General features: G+C 42.3%; 3 protein-coding genes and 1 non-coding gene across 4 annotated transcripts; 1 reads left to right on the top strand and 3 right to left on the bottom strand.

Annotated features, from left to right (window-relative positions):
* Nucleotides 1-284: 284 nt before the first annotated feature.
* Nucleotides 285-383, bottom strand: TrAFT101_005856. The gene has a single exon. It is a non-coding gene; the product is annotated as a tRNA-Ile (tRNA).
* Nucleotides 384-1,869: 1,486 nt separating this feature from the next.
* On the bottom strand, nt 1,870-3,833 carry TrAFT101_005855 (uncharacterized protein). Its single transcript, XM_024901923.2, has 2 exons — nt 3,586-3,833; nt 1,870-3,526 (listed from the first exon to the last, which is right to left on the bottom strand). Exons 1-2 carry the CDS (start codon nt 3,770-3,772, stop codon nt 2,004-2,006), a joined length of 1,710 nt encoding a protein of 569 aa, XP_024760364.1. The 5' UTR covers nt 3,773-3,833; the 3' UTR covers nt 1,870-2,003.
* Nucleotides 3,834-4,096: 263 nt separating this feature from the next.
* Nucleotides 4,097-6,589, bottom strand: TrAFT101_005854 (uncharacterized protein). Its single transcript, XM_024902538.2, has 7 exons — nt 6,372-6,589; nt 6,211-6,318; nt 6,021-6,140; nt 5,696-5,935; nt 5,543-5,624; nt 5,270-5,468; nt 4,097-5,150 (listed from the first exon to the last, which is right to left on the bottom strand). The coding sequence occupies exons 1-7, from the start codon at nt 6,578-6,580 to the stop codon at nt 4,177-4,179; spliced, it is 1,932 nt and encodes a 643-aa protein (XP_024760363.2). The 5' UTR covers nt 6,581-6,589; the 3' UTR covers nt 4,097-4,176.
* A 2,140-nt stretch (nt 6,590-8,729) lies between these two features.
* On the top strand, nt 8,730-14,037 carry TrAFT101_005853 (uncharacterized protein; the record flags this gene model as incomplete). The annotated part of the gene is made up of 17 exons (XM_066127601.1): nt 8,730-8,946; nt 9,011-9,016; nt 9,192-9,496; nt 9,560-9,725; nt 9,780-9,876; nt 9,949-10,462; nt 10,530-10,578; nt 10,649-11,121; nt 11,177-11,725; nt 11,777-11,868; nt 11,934-11,963; nt 12,027-12,084; nt 12,138-12,960; nt 13,043-13,329; nt 13,410-13,494; nt 13,553-13,781; nt 13,856-14,037. 17 exons carry the CDS (start codon nt 8,730-8,732, stop codon nt 13,974-13,976), a joined length of 4,101 nt encoding a protein of 1,366 aa, XP_065983713.1. The 3' UTR covers nt 13,977-14,037.
* Nucleotides 14,038-15,352: the final 1,315 nt, after the last annotated feature.

The following is a 15,352-nucleotide window of genomic DNA, read 5'->3' as shown; positions in this document are numbered from 1 at the left end:
GCTTTCTTTGTTCTTTCAGTCGCCAGCCACCTGGTAAAAAGACCGTGTTGACCAACCTCCTTAATAAATACTGCTGGGTAATATCTAAAAGAGTAAGTAGCACTACCACTTTTGATTCTTCTTCCCGGCAATATACAAAGCAGCGTAAAGTCGGTGCTCTAATACCTTATAGTCCTCTTATTCCCACTCCAACGGGGTTACAGCTACGGAGTACCCGCTGCAGTAAAAGGCACCAAAAAAAGACTGTATCTGGCAAAAAGATCCCCTTGTGCAGCGTCTAGGACTGCTCCCGGCAGGGCTTGAACCTGCGACCTCCGCATTACCAACACTAGCTTGAAGCTGGAGTATTAGTACGAAGCTCTAACCAACTGAGCTACGGAAGCTGCTCTTGGGGTTAAGGCTCATCCGACATTTAACCATTATAACCTCTTACTTTTGCTCTCCGTCTTAAATGGTAGTTATATAGCCCACACTTACCGGTGCTCTCTGTTTTCGACAGTAGCTGCATGGCCCACACTTTGCCGCCAATGCAGTTCCGATTTTTAATTATAAAGCGCCGTGACGTAAATAAAGCTATTTATTATCAGTCCTTACCAGGGCTAATCTAATTATATATAAAGTTGCTTAATTGTAGTCCTTTTATTAATTTAAATATATTATTTTATACTATATTTTATATTTACTTTTACTTTTTTTTATATATTTATTATATTTATATTTATATTATAAATTTTTTAATAAAATATTTTATTATAACAACCTTTATTGCGCTTATAAATAGTAAAAATTTACTTTTTAATATATCTATAATAATTAATGGTAATTTAAAATAGCTACTTAATATACTATAAAAGCGTTTTTGTCACGATCCGGGTCTTGCAAGAAGAGTGATAGAGGATCAAGTGGGGCTAGGTGCGTCTTTGTTGCTGGATAGCTGCTAGGTATCATCAAAAGACTATATTTATCTCTGCCCTTTCTTTGTTTTTTACAAAAGAAAGTCCTTTCCTTTTATACCTTCTTTCTTTGTGGCAATTAGCTTCTAGCTAGTTGTGTCAGGCCTTCTATCTTGTATCCTCGGCTGAAGACTTAAAGTTCGTCAGCACGGCATGGAATATCTGTTTGAGCTTGGAGGACGATAGCTAATTTCTAGCTAGTTGTATCCCAGCTTCTTTGTCGCCTGACAGTTTTATAAACTTGAAGAATTTTTTTACACTATATAAGGGCATAGACTTTAATAAAGGGTATAGCAGTAAAAATAATAGAAAAAAATAAAATAAAAGCATTTTATAAAATAGTAAATAGTTAATATAAGGTTTTCTTTTAGTAATAAAAATACATATTTTAATTATATTATTTAAGTACTGCAAGGCTATAGAAAAAGACCTTAAAAAGTTTTAATAGACTTAAGCTTAAATAAATAAAATATAAAATAAATTTATAAAGCATTCCTAGAATACTATATTATAAACTTAATAGTTTAGCAACCCTGCTTAAGGGTAAAAGAGTAAGAAGAAGTCTAAATAGTAATATATACTGTTACTGTTATGCTCTTTCTATAACTAGTATTTATAGTAAAAATAATACTAAATAAAATACTAGGTTAATTTTTTAATTTTTTTAATAATTTCTAGATATTATAGTGCTAAAATAGCGTTAATTAAATAATATAGTAATTTTTTTATAATTTTTTAAAGTTAATAGTTATGTTAAAGTTATTCGCAAAAACGCATTGTAGAGTCACTAAAAACGCGTTTGTACCTAGACTTTTGACACCCCACTGTATATGTAGTTAGCAAGGTCAGATTTGCAGTACTGCAGTACTGCAGTACTGCAACTCACACTTCTAACAAGAATGCGATATGCAGAGCAGCGCTTCTCAGACTACAGAAGAACTGATATCTATAGTTCAATGCAAATAACATGTAGCACTCTTTGGAGTTGATCCGAAAGTCAACCAGAACATTTCATTTCAGTCCACATGATTTAATCAATATTATCAGCATTCAATTATACCCATTGCTTTGTAAAAGCTCTAAATGCTTCCTAGGATGTATATAAGGCCTCTCATACCCTGGATCATATGCATCTTTTATAACTCCCATATCATAGCATACTTGATCGACGTGTTTATCCTCAAAAGGGTTCTCACCACCATGATATAAAAATTTCTCGACTTCCTCGTCAATCCAAATCGCGCGCCCTTGAATAAAAGCATTGGGGATAGGTACAGCAAATTTGATTTTGGGCTGCACAAGTCGCTCGTGCCAACGCAGAGAGTCACGCATATTCTCGAGTAACTGGCGCTGGGTGCCGGAGCGTATGGATAAAAATCCCAGCTCAAGCGACTGCAGTGCAGGAAGCTGTGAGAGCGTTGATATTAAATCAGTGGAATCCACAGGAAAATTCCATAGACGAAAATACTGTAGATTTATCCAACAGCCAACAGGAAGAAATGTTTGCAGTGCTGGTGGCCATTCTTGGTTGGGGTTGTAGTCGGGTTCATAGCTAGATATATCCATGCCTGTTTCCAGACTAAAATACTCTAGCTGTAAATTTTCTGCCAAGGCGTTCCGCAGGAGATTACGGCGAAAGGGTGTCCAATGGAAGTCCACATAGAGTGACAGATGTAACCTTTTTAAGTCAGGGTGCTGGAGGCAACAGATAAAATCCAAATACTCCTGGGATGGTTGCTCGAAGAGGCGGTAATTAAGGCCAGATTGAAGATAGTGGGAGTCAATTCGAAGTTCAGAGACGCGATGATGCTCTTGAGCCAAAATTTTTGTAAGTAAACAGTAACCGCGCCATCGCGTTTTTGAATCTTCCCATGGCGCGGGTTCTTGGTTACTGTCTGTAAAACGAGCAGTTAGCCAACCGCGCGGAATCGGATAATTAAATCCATAAGGGAAGGCCCGAATCATAGGAGTCTCGTAAAGAGGGGTGAATAGCCAGCCATGAGCAGCAGGTGTAATAGTAACTCTTTGCAGCGCGGGAAACTGTTGCAAGGCATATCGAAAAGCTTCAGCATCAGCTCCATGAGCAATCACGTCATCTTGCTGACGTAGTAAATCTTGATAGTAAGTCCATGATTCTCCTAGCGATAATTCGGCATTTACTAGACGATATATTCTAAGATCTTTTGGGCGGTTTGGTTCGTCTGCGGCTTTACGATGTTCTAATTCATCGATGTTCAGATCCCGTTCCACTTGAAACCATTCCATATCCGTCATTGGCCTATTGACGTCTTCGGGAACAACATTGTCGGAATAATCAGTACGGGAATAGCATAAGCGCGCATCGTCATAAATGAGCTCGATAATGCCTTGGCGGTACACATCATGATTGGCAATAGAGCGAAGGACGTGAATATTGAGTGGATTAGCAGAGAGAAATACTCGGCTAATGCGTAATTTAATGGTACTAAAGTGCTTGCACGTCAAGCGAAGATTTTTAATTGAGCGATTGTCTAGATGGCTCACTAGATTCTCAATGAGCTCGGGAGGTAGTGTGGGTAAAAGAGGAGGAGAATCTATAGCTTGTCATTAAACTGCGAAGGCGTCCTTGTTGGTTAAGGAATAGAAAACGCACCTGGCGATATGAAGGCCGTGTACTCGAATGGGGTAGGGACAACATCGTCGGCTGGGGACTCAATCGGAAACCGGTAGCGGTGTATGTCCTCGACTCTCCTGGTTAAGGAGGCCTCTGACAAAATGTTGTCATCATCATTATCTACTATGTTCTGCTGGTGAACAGATTTTGATGAGCTGTTTCCCATCGTTGCGTATGCGATGAGAGCAGACGGATTCCCTAGCGATTACTGGGATACCTATGTGTATATGTCTTAATGATGGCGGGAAATTGCTGCTAGCGGGGAAATTTGGGGGATAGGCTTATTATATAGGTAGGAAAGTTAGTGTAAACATGCCTGGTACCTCCTACATGTACCTAATGCAGGTACCGACATGGATGTCTTGAAGGGATACTGAGTACTTCTCAGGCACCTATTAAGACTCGGTGTCCATATTTTCCATGGCAACGGCAAAAGTGGCTACATAGGCGGTACACATGTATAGAGTAGATATGGCAACCTAGGGAGGCCCAAAGAATAAAACTGCTGGAGCTTTTGCTTAGATTTCAAATGTACACTTATATATCTATAGCTTTCCATTTACACCATCTTCATCCAGTTATACGAGCAGCAGCAGCATTTGCAGTTGCTACACCGATGCATATATACACGCTCGCTTGGAGGCCAGAGCAATCCGTTTTAACGGCCGGGTTCCACTTATACAATGAAGATAGAGCTATCTTTTGACTGCTTGCAATGGCTGAACAGCCATCGCCGGCGTGGACGTCGTAGAATTTATTACAGCCACTCACCATACCGCTTTGGGTGGGTGTAGGAGTGGTTATGCCGGGAGCTGTTGTGGTTGCCGCCGTGCCAACACAGACGTATACACTTGCTTGCAGTCCGGAACAGTCGGTCTTGACAGCTGGATTCCATTGGTAAAAAGAACTGAGGTTGATGTTTTGGCTGCTTGCAATGGCTGAACAGCCATCGTTTGAATGCACATCGTAAAATTTGTTGCAGTTACTAACCATACCACTCTGTGTTGGTGTGGGTGTAATAACTCCGGTGGGTGGTTTAGACGTAGTGGTGATAGATGCCGATGTCGTCGCAACACCGATACAAACATATACGCTTGCCTGAAGCCCAGAACAGTCGGTCTTGACGGCTGGGTTCCACTGGTAAAACGAACTGAGGTTGATGTTTTGGCTGCTTGCAATGGCTGAACAGCCATCATTTGAATGCACATCGTAAAATTTGTTGCAGTTACTAACCATGCCACTCTGTATCGGTGTGGGGGTTATGATTCCAGTAGATGAAGCGGATGGGATGCTGGCGTCCCCATCCCACTCATTCGGATCATTGCCATTGGGATATGTTGATATACAATAGTTTGTTCCCACGACAAGTCCGGAGCAATCTGGGCCAACCGAGGGGTTCATCTGGTAGAAATCGGCAAATGATAACTGGGCGATGTATAAGATATCCCTGCATGTATTGTAGGCCTGGGGTGCGAACCATGTCGTACAATTAGATACCTCCCCAGAAGCGTGAGGGCCGGGAGGTGCCGTAGTTGTCGGTAAATCTATGGATGTACATTCTATTAGCATGAATAATATATTTTTTCCACATGTAGAAGCTAAGAACAAATACAGCTATGGCTCCATCACCACAGATTTCACTCTCAGCCCCATTCTGACTTACCAGCAGTAGGAGAAACCAAGGCAACGCAGTACGAAATATTAGCGGCAAGTGTACACGGATAGGTGTAAGGATTGGTGATTAAGCTTGAAGCAGTAGTTGGGACTGCTATCGCCGATGCAATTCTACTGGTTTCATCGGATACGACATTTGACCCTGAAGAGCTATCATCGCCAAGAGAAGGATTCCAAAGTACCAGCTCCTAGTGGCAACATTATTAGCTTTTATTTTGAAAGAAAATTAGAGTAGGCTAGACCCAATTCTCAATGTACTTACTTCGGGTGTAATATCATAGAACATCGCCAAATTCCAACAATCCGCAGATAAGTTTTCCGTAAGATTTGTTACATAAGTGTATCTGTCATATCATTAATAACAATATTAGTTGTTGTGCGTGAAAAATAAGATGGCATCGTGCTATATACTTACGAATAACAATCTACGCGTGTGTTATTTGCTATAGGTATCACTGAGACATTTGAGGAAAATTTGGCCCATGGATCTCCAGCGTACGGCAGAGATGTCGCACTAGTTTGGTTGAATGGCTTGGTTGTAGCCGTGGGTAAATATCCTGGATAGGTAGAAATGTATCCGACTGGCTCAACGCAGTAGTAATAACCCGATTTCAAATTTGTGCAATTTTGAAAAACTTCGGAATTCAAAAAGAGACTAATAAGAGGAAGGCAAAGTCAGCTCCTCTAGATTTGCATAGAAACTGAATGATCAGTCGAGAGTCCTAGGATGGATGGTATACAAATCTTTTAGTGTAATTGCAAATTGTGCAGTCAAATGGGAGCAATCATCGCCATCGACGACTTGGTAGTACTTGGCACATCGAGAAGTTGTTTGATCTAGCGTTGGAGAAGGAATCGGACTATCAAATACGTCAGTACTAATCTCAGAGGTGGCACAATTAACCACAAGGAGCTCCTGAAAAGACTCACGCAGTTGTAGTAGCAATAATGGTTGCCCCATTTGTATTACTGGAGATGGAAAACGTTCCTTTAGGGTTACTGACACAAATGCTACTCGAATTCAAGCTTGCGAGGTTACTGATCTCGCTGCATTAGCACAGCGCCATGTAGTCGAATAGAGTCAAGCATACGAGCATGTAGGATTGAGTGAAGGGTTCCAAGAAAGCAACTGGGCGTAGGTAATATTATTGTTGCTGATGATGCCAATGCAGCTATCGTTTGGCTGAACGGTATAGAGTTGACAATTGACTTGGTCTCTTTGAGAAGGCGGGGATACACCTAGTTTTGATGCCTGTATCCCGACAAAAAACAGTTGACAGAAAAGTAACAGCCTCATCATCACCTTTGTGGGTGAAAACTTTCAATAATTAAAAATGTATGTCTAGGAGGTGAATGAAGCACACATAGGAGAAAATCAAGAATATGTCAAAAAAAAAAAAAAACACTATGTTTAATATGCTATATCGCTTGATCAGCTATGGCATAGCACATGCTGCTCAATGCCACCACCTGGGAACCTGGATTTGTTAAATTGGGTCGTCAGGTCAGGTCAGGTCAGTTTTTTTTTTTTTTTTTTTTTTTTTAAATGAGCTTTATTTCCACAATTACGTGAATTAATTTGGCTCCCTCCTTCGGGATGGCAGTTATTCTTGGTTTCAGGCAAAAATCCTTCGGCACCTTCGGCATTTGATGGAGAGCTGGACTATCGGGAAGATAGACTCGGTGATTTGCTCGGTGCTGTTGGTTGAGCTCTTCATCGTTGCATACACTAGTATAGGCGGTAAAATATTTGGTGTGAGTTGCCGAGTGCACAAAAGTCCCAATTATGTAGATCTATTTAGGCGGCAGAGCAGGTTGATGAAGATATCAAACGCCTACTGAAATATAGCGCTTGGATTGTAAAAAGGGAAAAATACGCTGACAGAAATATAGGAAGAATATGCTGTGTAATTAAGTTTCTGTGTTTAGCAAGTGATATATTGGTTCAAAATAAACAAGTTTTATGCATAGCTATTTTCCACAGGTTATGCTGACCCTCCACTATAGAATTAACGATAATATGAAAGTTAATACTATCATACTATCTTAAATTTAACGCTAAAAAGGCGCATTCCGCATCCCTCCCTCTGGCATTATCGGCACGCCTTGAGGTGATATCGTTAGTGCGATGCTCCCCTGCGTTGGTTCAATCGACGTCGGATGCTACACAGGTGGATAAGCATCTGCAAATATACGCCCAATGTAGAAAGTGTTTGTAACAGAGCTCGAGTCAAGAGTTACAAGGGTCTAGACCTGTGTCCTGCATGTGGTAATATATCCGACTCTTGGTTGAACACTTTTGCTGCTGATGCAGATGGAGGCTTCACAAATTGTAATTTCCGAACCCCGTATCGATGGACCATTCTCCTCGCCTGGGATCAGTAATTTTTTTGTTTTCGTGTTTCTCGGCGGCCCGGACTTCTCCAAAGCTATTTCATAGGCACATTTTCTCGGAGTGGACCATGAACATACTTGTGATTGGGATTTGGTTCCATAGTAACTTAGTCGAGGAAGGTAGCCTAATATCCGGCACGAGGGTAAATTTTTACATGAGGTAAGTAATGACACCGGAGACCTTGTAAATAGTTATTTATGACACCAATGGATTGATGAATACATGATTATGTGGTCCGGCTCTTCCTGTGTCCCATGTCATGAAAGAGTCGTGATTACTTTGGTATATAGGCCTTGACTCCCTGTATTGCATACATACCAAATAACGCCCTTACTACTTGCAATTCATTTGAATATTGCGCATTTAGAGGTTCATTATGTCGCCCCCAGGGCTACGGTCATGGATAAATATCTTGGCCATAACATTCACTGCCCTTTTCAGCGGTATCCTATTCTTGGCGATACCAGTCTTTGCCTCTACTCATCATCTCGGTCATCGTAACCTTCACCTAGAATCCGTACAACACAGTGCAATTACCGAAGATCAACATCACCAGCGCTTATCATCTCGATTCCGTGAAGCGTTCATCGAGCATGAAGCTTCGATAGATAGACCTGCTGCCGGTCAGGGAGATTATACATGCGGACCAAATACGCCATGTTCCAACGGAGCTTGCTGCGGCGATAGTGGCTGGTGTGGTTATGGACCAACGTATTGTGGTAAAGGCTGCCAGTCAAACTGCAATGCTACAGCTGATTGCGGCGAGTTTTCTGCCAAATCTGGTTCTCCTTGCCCTTTGAATGTCTGCTGCTCTGAGTTTGGCTTCTGTGGAACAACTTCAGACTTTTGCGGCAAAGGCTGCCAATCTAATTGCGAGCAGCCCAAGCCTTCTGGACCTTCCACAAATGTACAACAGAGGATTATTGGTTATTGGGAAGCCTGGAACTCTCAACATCCGTGTGGTACAATGACTCTTGGTGAAATTCCCGTCAATTATCTAACCCACCTGAATATTGCTTTTGGATATATTAGCCATGACTTCCGTATAACAAATATGGATGGCGTATCTTCGGATCTGTACCGAAATGTGGGTAATCTCAAAGCGAGGAATCCCAGTCTCAAAATTGTCATTTCGTTAGGAGGCTGGGCGTTTAGCGATCCTGGCCCTTGGCGCGATGTTTTCCCTACAATGACTTCCTCGTCAGCAAACCGCGCGATATTCATCCAGAATCTGCTGGGATTTCTCTCAGAGTATGGTTACGATGGAGTTGGTAAGTAACTTGAATATATTTATTCGTTTCACAGCCTGCGAACTCAACTAATCTAGAGTTACAGATTTTGGTAAGTTGACTCAAAACACATTTTCATTACGCATGTTACATTCATCAAACTATCTTGATCACTCTTCTTGAAGCCAGAACGGAAAACTTTTGAATTGAAGTCTTCAATGAGAGTCGACAACAAGATCCAATTCATCAAACAGATAATTGATCATCTGACTGATTGTGACCTACAGATTGGGAGTATCCCGGGGCCGATGATCGAGGTGGCAGTGATGTAGACGCTGCCAACTACGTTGCGCTTTTAAAGGAGCTGCGGGCAGCCATAGCCAGTAGTGGCCATAACTATATTGTTACATTTACGGCACCAACATCGTATTGGTACTTGCGGCATTTTGACATTAAAAACATGGCATCATACGTTGATTGGATCAATCTCATGTCATATGACCTTCATGGGGTCTGGGATAGTACAAACCCAATTGGTAGTCATGTTCTCGCTCACACTAATCTAACTGAGATCGACTTGGCTTTGGATCTGGTATATTTGTTTAATCATTCTATTATTTTCTCAATTGCTTTGCTAACAAGTGAAAACAAATAGTTTTGGAGAGCCGAAATAGAGCCGTCCAGCATTGTGTTAGGTCTTGCCTTTTATGGTCGAACCTTCAACTTGAAGTCGTCATCTTGCTGGAAACCTGGTTGTCCCTTTGGCGGCCCAGGAGATGCGGGCCCGTGTACTAATACGGCAGGCATTTTGTCATATCGAGGTAAGATTCCAATACATGATATAAACCGAATTTCCAGCTGATAGTGACTAATAGAGATCCAATCGATACTTGATCAGACTGGCGCAGACTCATATCTAGACGAAGAGGCCGCTGTGAGATACTTGGTATATGGTAACAACAGTTGGGTTTCGTAAGTTACAATCCCAAAAAGTCTAGTCTAGATATGCACAATTGCCGTTTAGCTAATACAAAAATCTTGTAGCTTTGACGATGATATTACATTCCAGGCCAAAATTGATTATGCCAGTAAGATAGGTCTTTCAGGACTTATGGTTTGGGCGGTTGATCTTGATGGCAGCAAACTTGACGCTCTGAGAGCCATCTCAGGATCTAGTGGAGCGACTGGAGCTGATAGTGCTTTTTCACTTGTTGATATGAAATACTTGTTCCCATCAGAGGACCTTCCAACCTCTGACTCCCAAATTTCATACGGTCTGGTCACATTTGGGAGTGGTGGTGATTTGCATGATGTTAGTCCCGCGTCTGGACCATTCGGTTTTTTTCTAGTTGCGGGAGACTCTCATGTTGTCACAAATCTGAGGAAAAGGAATGGTGAGCCAGATCCTTTTACTTTCCTCGACTGTCCAGATGTTCGAGATCAACCAAAACACAAAGTTCAAAGTGCTAGAGTGGCCTGTCTGAGCGATGACTTGGAAGGATGTTTCCGAATCCTTGAACGTGGCGTTGAAGGGACCATTGTTGAAATGCCGGACAATGTAGGTTCATAACATCTTACTATTTCGCACAACGATGTTGGAATTTACTGACTCAAATCTACCACAGTGCGCGCCTAATTTATTTGCAAGAGCCATTTCTCTGAAGATCTCACCTGGTGAGTTACTAATATATGAATAATCTCAAGAGTCTTTTAAATATGACTGACCAATATTGATCTATGCCAGACCAGTCATTGCCTTTGAATATAGGAGACAGAACTCCCACTTCTCCCGTATACGACTTCTCGTTTGATTTCAATCTTGGACTTATGCGCAGAGACTCAAACAACACGAAATTTCGATTAGATTACTCAAACGTCCCAGGCTACTGGAATCATCTTGTCAACGCACCAGGAATACAGTCCAGAGACTTGAAGAAACTGGAGAGTCGGTTCTTCGCTCCAACAACAGAAGACTGGAACACAGCCTTTGAAACTACCGAATTGAATTGGTCTCCTACAGATGCTACGCAGATTCAAGAAGATGTGAGCGCGCCGGTTTTCTGGCAGTCCGTAGGCGAGTGTTCTATAGGCGACTCTACCGCTTCAGAGGGTTTCGGCGCATTTGTTGATGGCAACATTGATGTGAAATTTTGGTTTGGTTTTTCCATGATTGTACGGCCCTTGCCCCAGTATGACGAATATTCATTCATGAATACTGTTAGCACTACGATATAAGGAGACGTCCTTTAATACTGACTCTTTGTTTCGATAGGCAACGCTCAAAGACTTAAAATTTGAAGTAGATCAAGCTCATGGCTTTTTGAAAGCAAGCGGACAAACAGATTTAACGTATGGCATCGGTGGCTTTGGTGATATTGACATATCAAAAGCAGGAAAAGGCAACCCGGCCTTAAGCGATGACAACCCCGTTAACCTAAAGGGGCATACGATCTATACAGACGAAGCAATAATTTCGCTTCAACCATATTACCAAATAACATATCAAATGGCAACTCTTAATGGATCGAATGGCTCTGACTTTGGAGACAGTGCGGTTTCGTTCAATGGACGATTAACCACTCGCATTGTCACTGATCTTGGAGACTTTCAGGCAAACTTTCCGCCTCCTGAAAATCCACCAGAAGGGGCATACAATGACAAACGTCAACAGAATAAGTTGTCTATTCCTAACGATGATATTCTTTACGGCACTACTAATAGCGGCGGCCAAATTGCTATCGGTACTCAGCTTAAATTTGGGCTAAAGCTAGACCTCGTCGCGCGAAATGACATATTCAGATGGAACGACGGTCTACCAAAAGTATTTTTAGTCCCTTGCTTCCTAATAAAGTAAGTTGCTGATCAAATATAGATTGAGCTAGTGTATGATACCATGGAACTCTTCACTTTCTCACCAGGAAGTGAAGACCACCCTGAATTTGCATGTTCCGACTATGAGGTGATGTGAGTTACAATACGTGTAACTCAATGCTACAGCGAAACCGACACTGACAAATTTTGAAATCAAGTACAAATGCCTATCAAGTAGTGGAAAAAGGGTACGTAATTTTATACAGGCATTGCTACAAAATATTGAAGTATTTGAACTAATAGCCTTACAGAGAATCTTTTGGTTGGAATGCTTCCAGCAGCTTAGCAGCAAACCTCGCGTTTGATAGAGTGAGGCTATGTCCAGATGAGTTTTTGCAAGGCTGTATACTAATTTTAGCCAGCAAAAACCCTCTAGCGGCCAAGTTTGCTACCCAGCAGCGACCAATTCGAAGAGACGCAGAGATATAAAGGCCACTGATAGCGGCAACCTAACAAATAGCTTATCTTCTAAGAGCACGGATATACCAATCGACCATCAGAACCTGGGTGATGATTGCCTTGAATGCAAGAAACAATCTCTTGGGCCTCGGGGATCAATACAGAAGAACCCATGGGGAAGGGGAGACGGATCCCTCCCACAATTTTATTTTTCAGATCTGGAGGGACTCAGTACATTCGAACGCTCGAAACCTAAGTTCGACTGTCTTGATTGCGAGAATTGTTATGAAGAAGAGATAAACGAATGTTGCGGATGCGTTTCTCTGGACATTACGTGGCCCAATTTTCGGGATATGCCTCCTTGCGACATTGACGTATGCGAGCCTCTCTCTGGTACATGGCTGGGCAACACTTTCAATTCGAAAAGAGAAGAAGATGTTCTTGAAATCGATTCTGAATTCCTGAATGATACCCTTGTCGATGATGAACATTCGCTATTTCCAAGACAACCTCCAAATCCAACGGCTAATATATCACCCAAGAATCTCAAGGTCTGCGGAACTCTAGTTAAGTTGAATACGCCATACAACTACCCATCTTTTCCGGAAGACCATACCAAGCAATGGGATGGGATCCAAAAAGGAAGATGGGATCCAATATCGAGGTACTGGGGCAACACATCATCGATTTGCCAAAGCTGGGCAGTAGGAAAGGTTCAGCCTGCAGACGTGGTATGGGCTCCCAATAACCTTGGAGGGTACACCCCAATAAGGGCGTTATATCAAAGTAAGTATATCCTTCTTTAAGTCAAATTGCTGGGGAAAAAAGATCTCTTTAGCTGATATGTTTTTTTTTCTTCTTTTTGCAGCCGAACATGTTTTTGAGGGGCAACTAATCAGCGACTTCTTTTCCTTTTGGCTGGACAAGGGCAGGTTAAATGTTCGCGATGCGAACGTCTACTATACACCACCCAAGATGCCATGTGCCGTGACTCAGCAATGGGTAAACAGGCCATTCTCAGATTTTCAAGTAATAATTGGGGGGTCGCTTGAAGACGCGACATTTGCTCAGCTTCTCTTGACAGAGCTAGGCAATCAGGCGCACCTAGACCGTCTCACAATTATGCTTGGAAGGGTTAACCACAAAAAAGGATTAGTAAGGAAGCCCTCGCCTAATTTCAAATGATTACTGTTTACTGTTTGCTATTTCTAAGCTGCGATCTAATTTTTATTTAGATATTTCAAGGAAACAAAGCTATAAATGAAGGAGATTACATCCTTCAAACTCAGCAGGAACAGCTCTTAGCGGTGAAAGAAATAGGTGAGTATATATTTTCGAAGTCTTTTACCATCAGATTAATCAAAGCTAAAAAAGTCAGGCCTAATATTTAATTATCTCAATACTAATGAAGTATGGGATAAGTTTTGCGCAACATATGAGGCCATATACGACCATATGGGCACTTTCAATACATTTTACGCACAAAAGGGCCAAGCGGTCACGATACCAGATTTACAAGACGAATGGAAAGAGTTTGTCCGGACTGCTCTAGACTCAGTAGTTACTCGGAGTCTCACCGCTTTTGACGTGATGTACGAGAAAAGACGGTATGTAAAGTCAAGAATTGAATTTCCTTCGCACTCTACAGAACTAATAGAGCTAACGCATAATATACAAATAGTCCAGGTACCAGCTACTTCAGCACTATATTTCCGATCGCATGGCTGTATAACAAATATTGGAACAGGGGGTCGATTAGATTGCCGGGAACGTGTCCACACTTGGGTCCTACTAGAGTGTAAATTTATACGCAGAGGTTAAGTATCAGACGCTTGGGGTATAATCTCTACAGGTAGCCTTCATGAGCAGCATCGAGGATTTCTCCAATACTTGAATATACTAAGTATGAATACCCTAGCTCCAGCGCTTTCCACAGGTGAAAAGACACCCGCATTACATCTTGGTTAGTATTGATATAATATAATTTAAACTAGCTCAAGAGTATTACAAATTATATGCCTAAAATAACAAACTCGTCAATTTTTACTAGTCAGGAGAGCGTGCTTCATATGCCACTATTTTCTAATAACTTTACTAATGCCAGCTAAGGTTATGCTGCTCTTTAGTATTCTAGATTTCTCGGGTTTTTCAGGACTTTAACTAACAGATCTTATTTATTCTTTACTAGTTTTAATGCAGTCTGGCTTAATCTTATCGAGATGTTGATAGTCCCTTGTTTATAATCCCGTGCTACTAATAATATTTATCCAGACTACACGTATAAACCAGTTATAGAACATGCTTATACATAGTACTTTGTTATCCGTGACACGTGGCTGACCAAGGAAATTATAGTGCTTTCGCCTGCTTCATCTATTTTCTAATAACCCTTCCCAATTGCCCCTTTCCTAATTCCAGAAGAGAGGATTTCCCTTACGCTTATAGGCTAATAGGCTCACAAGCCTATTTCCCAAGCTACAGGGTAAGGGTCTCCCGGGCAGGATTTCCTCGCAGGCTGATTTCAAAAAATCTGGCTAGTTTGGTTTTTTATTTGTATGGCCGTGAGTTGATTTGGCTGTTTTTGCATATATATTAATTTTGCGGAAAATAGGAATTGGACCGCGAGCCCAATTCCAGCAGCCCTGCGCGCCCTGTTGCCCGGAGGATCTGTGAGGAGGAGCAGATGCCAGGCAGCCGGCCGGGGCCTCTAAGGGTCTAGGCAGCTGCCTGGCAGGCTCAACCTTCTGTACCGTATCTTGCCGGCAGTGGTTATAGCGTCCTTCTGAACAGGCTTGTATTAGGCTCCGGCCTCGCTAGCGGTCGGTACGTAACCCCTGCCATCCCCTTCTGAAAGCTGTGCCCCAGGGTCCTAGCTGTAAGGAGGTTGCCTGGAATTCGTTCCAGAAGGGCCCTATGCTTCTGACCTATGTACATAGTCAGTTAGCGTAGGGGAACAGGGGAAGCCCGCCTGTAGCTGACGCCGCAATGGTTGATGCTATAGGGCCTGGGGCCGCTAGACTGGTTGTACGTTTTGGCTTGCCGTAAGCTCTGCTCGCGGCGACAGGCTCAGGGGCTTTGAGCCCGTGCTGTGTTCGCAATTGGGTTGGCTTACTTGTCGTTGTGCGCCGTGTTGTAGCGGTTCGTTCAGGGCCGCGGGTCCCTATGTCCCTCTGGGGGT

Source organism: Trichoderma asperellum, chromosome 3, assembly GCF_020647865.1.
Source record: "Trichoderma asperellum chromosome 3, complete sequence".
Taxonomy (NCBI): domain Eukaryota; kingdom Fungi; phylum Ascomycota; class Sordariomycetes; order Hypocreales; family Hypocreaceae; genus Trichoderma; species Trichoderma asperellum.
This window is presented reverse-complemented; position numbering and strand designations above follow the sequence as displayed.

Bases quoted from the DNA above. Each gene is read 5' to 3' on its own strand.
- TrAFT101_005854 (XM_024902538.2), bottom strand. From the start codon at position 6,580: ATGATGAGGCTGTTACTTTTCTGTCAACTGTTTTTTGTCGGGATACAG. The intron at 6,319-6,371 runs GTATGCTTGACT...CAGCGAGATCAG, and splicing joins TCACTCAATCCTACATGCTC to TAACCTCGCAAGCTTGAATT. The intron at 6,141-6,210 runs GTGAGTCTTTTC...CGTATTTGATAG, and splicing joins ATTATTGCTACTACAACTGC to TCCGATTCCTTCTCCAACGC.
- TrAFT101_005855 (XM_024901923.2), bottom strand. From the start codon at position 3,772: ATGGGAAACAGCTCATCAAAATCTGTTCACCAGCAGAACATAGTAGAT. The intron at 3,527-3,585 runs GTGCGTTTTCTA...GACAAGCTATAG, and splicing joins CACGGCCTTCATATCGCCAG to ATTCTCCTCCTCTTTTACCC.